General features: G+C 53.3%; 1 protein-coding gene across 1 annotated transcript; it reads right to left on the reverse strand.

Moving 5' to 3' along the window:
- Positions 1-2,153: 2,153 nt before the first annotated feature.
- On the reverse strand, positions 2,154-2,650 carry LOC103249788 (ly6/PLAUR domain-containing protein 3-like; the record flags this gene model as incomplete). Its single annotated transcript, XM_008048411.1, has 1 exon — positions 2,154-2,650. A coding segment is annotated over one exon (497 nt), but the record flags the coding sequence as incomplete, so codon positions are not given.
- Between the last annotated feature and the right edge of the window lie 1,783 nt (positions 2,651-4,433).

Genomic DNA, 4,433 nt, shown 5'->3' on the forward strand with positions numbered 1-4,433 from the left:
TTCAGTCAGTAAATTGCACTCTCCAAATCGCTCCCTGCTCTGCCCCACTCACCAATCAGGGAGGTCCAGCAATGAAACAACAAGGGTAGCAAGCATTTATATGTGATAAGTACTGCCTGTTCCTCTCTGCCCACAGTGACAAAATATTTGCCTACTTTTAATACACACCTCTAGTTAAAGTCAAATTCCTTTAGGGGGCATACAAGACTTATCATGAACCAAATTGTACTGGCTTCACTGCCCCCATGTCCACACCATTCCCCAGCCTCCGTCTTTGTATTTATTTTATTTATTTATTTATTTTTGAGTGAGTCTCACTCTGTCACCCAGGCGAGAGGGCAGTGGCATGCTCCCAGCCACCACAGCCTTGATCTGCTGGGCTCAGGCGATCCTTCCACCTCAGCCTTCCAAGTAGCTGGGACTTAACTTATTGTAGAGGTGCTGTCTCACCAAATTGTCCAGGCTGGTCTCGAACCCCTGGGCTCAGGCAATCCTCCCACCTCGGCCTTCCAAAGTGATGGGATTACAGGCGTGAGCCACCCCACCTAGCCCAGCCACCATTCTTAATAGTAATATTGTCAATACTACTATTATGATCTCACTATTGCTACATCGAATCCCCCTCCTATCAGGTCGCAAAGCCTACCAGGACCTCTCAGTCCCAAGTCCCTCTGGGGCCTCTAGGGCCAGGCAGCCATTCAACTGGGAGGAGATGGAAGGAGGACTCAGGTCTTAGGTGTCCCTGACACCAAGCAAAGACTGACTGCAGCACTTTCGGGCCCTCTAGACAAGTGGGATGCACTGGGTGAGCCCACTGAATGATTCTTCACAATCCAGCTGGATGGCAAGATGGGTGGGGAGTGCACCCAGACCCATTAGACAAAGCTGTCCTCTGTTCCCTGACGTTGCTAAAAGCCTCATTCCTCCCTCTGCATAGCCTAATGGTTTCATCCAGATTCCCCCTCACCAGTGGGAAACACCACAGGCTGGCTAGCCCCCAGGAGAGATGAAAGGAGTTCCACCCAAATTTCCCCAGGACTGTGGCTCCAGACCTCGGGTCCTCTCTCCTGTTAAAGACCTTGCACACCCACCCTAGCTCAGCTTCAAGTGGTGATTGTGCAAAATGAGGTAGAAACGACTCCTTGGGCACAGTGCCTCATGCCTATAATCCCAGCACTTTGGGAGGCCAAAGTGAGAGGATCACCTTTGAGCCCAGAAGTTCGAGGCCAGCCTGGGCAACATGATGAGATCTTTTCTCCACAATAACTTTATTTTTGTTTTTATTTTTTTTTTTAGTTGGAGTCTCACTCTGTCACCCAGACTGGAGTGCCGTGGCCGCTCCCGGCCACCGCAGCCTCAACCTGCTGGGCTCCGGCGATCCTTCCGCTTCAGCCTTCCAAGTAGCTGGAACTACAGGCGCACGCTAACACACCCGGCTAATTTTTGATTTATTGTAGAGATGAGGTCTCGCCAAGTTGCCCAGGTGGATCTCCAACCCTCGGTCTCAGGCAATCCACTCACCTCAGCCTCCCAAAGGCGTGGGATTACAGGCTGAGCCACCGAGCCCAGCTCCACAATAACTTTAAAAGATAAAAATAAGAAAGCACTATACAAAGTAATTCAATCTTTATTGAGGCCTTGATGTGCCAGTCACTGGTCACACAGGGGCATCAGGCATGGTCCCTGCCCTCGAGGAGCTCACAGTCTAGTAAGGAAGGCAGACGAGGAACTGACTCCCAGGAAGGTGGGGGACGGCCCTCAAAGGAGGGGGCCATTGTCCTGCCCTCCCCCCCATAGTCCAGGCTGGCTATGAGAAAGAGAGTAGGTCCCTCATCCTTCTCTCTCCCACCCTCCTGGTGACAACTACCTTTTCTCTTTGTGTTTTAGCATCATAAGGGGACGAAGGAGAGACAAGGATGAGGGGATTACGGTTGCTGCCCTCAAAAAGCTAGAACATCCTGGCACCATATACACAACGGTAACTTTATTACCCAAAGCCGCAAACCAGTGCAGCGGAAGCTGGGGATACTGGGGGACAGCAGAAGAACAGGAACTGGGCCAGCCCAGTCCAGTGGTGGGAAAGGGAAGGCATGGGAAGAGGGAGTGCCCAGGACCAGGGTAGTAGGCGAAGGGGAGTCTTCAGCTGGGGAAGCTCATAGAAGGGCACCAGTAGCCACAGCCAGCAGGAGAACCGCCAGCCCGGCCGCAGGAGCTACAGAGCCTTTATTTGAGGTCTGCGGGGTCCCACCTTTTGGGGGATTCAGCTCGAAATTACTGCGATCCTGGTGGCCAACGGCGCCTCCAGCCGAGTGGGAATCAAGCTCCCTGGAGACCTCCGGTTCTACTTCCTGTGGTGGAGTCTGGCTGGTGGCGGCTGCTGTGGGTTTGGGGGTGGAGGTGGGGGTAGTTGGGGCCGGGGTGGAAGTGGTGGCAGAAGTGGTTGAGGTCACAGTTGTGGACTTAGGAGGAGGCAGCAGGACAAGGGGTGGGATTCGGGGGGAGAAGTAAGTCTTGTTGCGGAGGTCGGAGTTACAGCGGGATCCCTGGCAGCAGGAGCCGCTGAGTATGAACCCTGGGCCTGTCACCCCATCCCGGGTGCAGAACTCGTCCTGGACACAGCCCCGGACAGGCAAGGATATGGTCACATTAGCTGCAGGAGGGAGACACAGATAGGTCAGTGGTTGGAGGGAGGGAAGTTGACCCAGTCAGAATGAAACCTAGGGGAATCGGGGGCAAGTCAAGTGCAGAGAACCCCCAAAATGAGACAGGTCCTGCGTCCATTAATCCAAAAATGTTGGGGCTCAGGGTGGTGGCTCCCACCTGTATCCCAGCACTTTGCCAGGTCAAGGCAGGAGGATTGCTTGAGCCCAGGAGTTCGAGACCAGCCTGAGTAACATAGCAAGACCTCATATCTACAAAAAAAAAATTTTTTTTTTTTAGCTGAATTCTCACTCTGTTGCCCAGGCTGGAGTGCAGTGGCACGCTCACAGTCACCCCAGAATCGACCTGCTGGGCTCCAGTGATCCTTCCACCTTAGCCTTCCAAGTAGTGGGTACTACAGGCACGCACTACGGTGCCTGGTTCATTTTTTATTTATTGGAGAAACAAGGTCTCACCAGGTAGCCCGGGCTGGTCTTGAACCCGCGGGTTCAGGCAATCCACTCACCTCGGCCTCTCAAAGTGTTGGTATTACAGGCTGAGCCACCGAGCCCGGCAAAAAATGTATTTTTAATTAGCTGAGTGTGGTGGTGCACACCTGTGGTTTCAGCTACTCTGGAGGCTGAGGCAGGATTGCCTGAGCCCAGGAGGTCAAGGCTGCGGTGAGCCATGATTGTGCCACTGCACTCTGCCCTGGAGGACAGAATGGGACTTCAACAAAATAAAAAAAAAGAAATCTTAACTCTGGTCCCACTAAGAGAAACAGACACACACTGTCTTTGGCACGTGGCAGACCACATTTCCCATGATGCTCTGAGAGGGAGAGTGTGTAGGGTGAACTACAAGTCTGCCTTGGAACAAAGGCTAGGACTGGGATACAATCTGTCTCACAAGACCATAGGGCAGAACAAACGTCCCCTATGTCTCCCCATTTCCTCTCACCCTTCACTTCCTTCCCACATCCTCACCAAAATTTCATCCTGGAGTCAGAACTACATCTCCCATAGTACACCTGGCAGAGGATGGGGTTTGAAGAACATCTCCCAGGGCTCCCTGCCGTAGGGGCCAGGAGTCTGAACCCCATCTGTCCTAATACTCTGGGAAAGGTGAGGACCCCTTGAGTTTTAAGGGCTAAGAACTAGATTCCCCCCAGTGCCTGGCAGAAACTTAGAGGCTTAGATACATTTCCCATGGCATGTCTTCCTAGTCCGCATCTAGCAGCTCTCCAAAATTTATCCTGGGCCCGCTCGGTGGCTCAGCCTGTAATCTTAGCACTTTGCAAAGCCGAGGCGAGTGGACTGCCTGAGCCCAAGGGTTCGAGACCAGCCTGGGCAATTTGGCAAGACCTCATCTCTCCAATAAATAAAAAATTAGCCAGGCGTGGTAGCGCGCACCTATAGTTCCGGCTACTTGGAAAGCTGAGGTGGAAGGTTCACATGAGCCCAGAAAGTCGACGCTGGGGTAGTCGTGAGTGTGCCACTGCACTCCAGTCTGGGTGACAGAGTGAGACTCCAACTCAAAAAACAAAGAAAGGCCGGGGTTGGTGGCTCAGCCTATAATCCCAGCATTTTGGGAAGCTGAGGCGAGTGGATTGCCTGAGCCCACGGTTCCAGACCCACCCGGGCAACTTGGCAAGACCTCCTCTCTACAATAAATCAAAAACTAGCCGGGCGTGGTAGCACGCGCCTGTAATTCCAGCTACCTGGAAGGCTGACGCGGAAGGATCGCCGGAGCCCAGCAGGTCGAGGCTGCGGTGGCCGGGAGTGTGCCACTGC

Source organism: Carlito syrichta, unplaced genomic scaffold (genome assembly GCF_000164805.1).
Source record: "Carlito syrichta isolate Samal-C Ts95f unplaced genomic scaffold, Tarsius_syrichta-2.0.1 Scaffold123419, whole genome shotgun sequence".
NCBI classification, from domain to species: domain Eukaryota; kingdom Metazoa; phylum Chordata; class Mammalia; order Primates; family Tarsiidae; genus Carlito; species Carlito syrichta.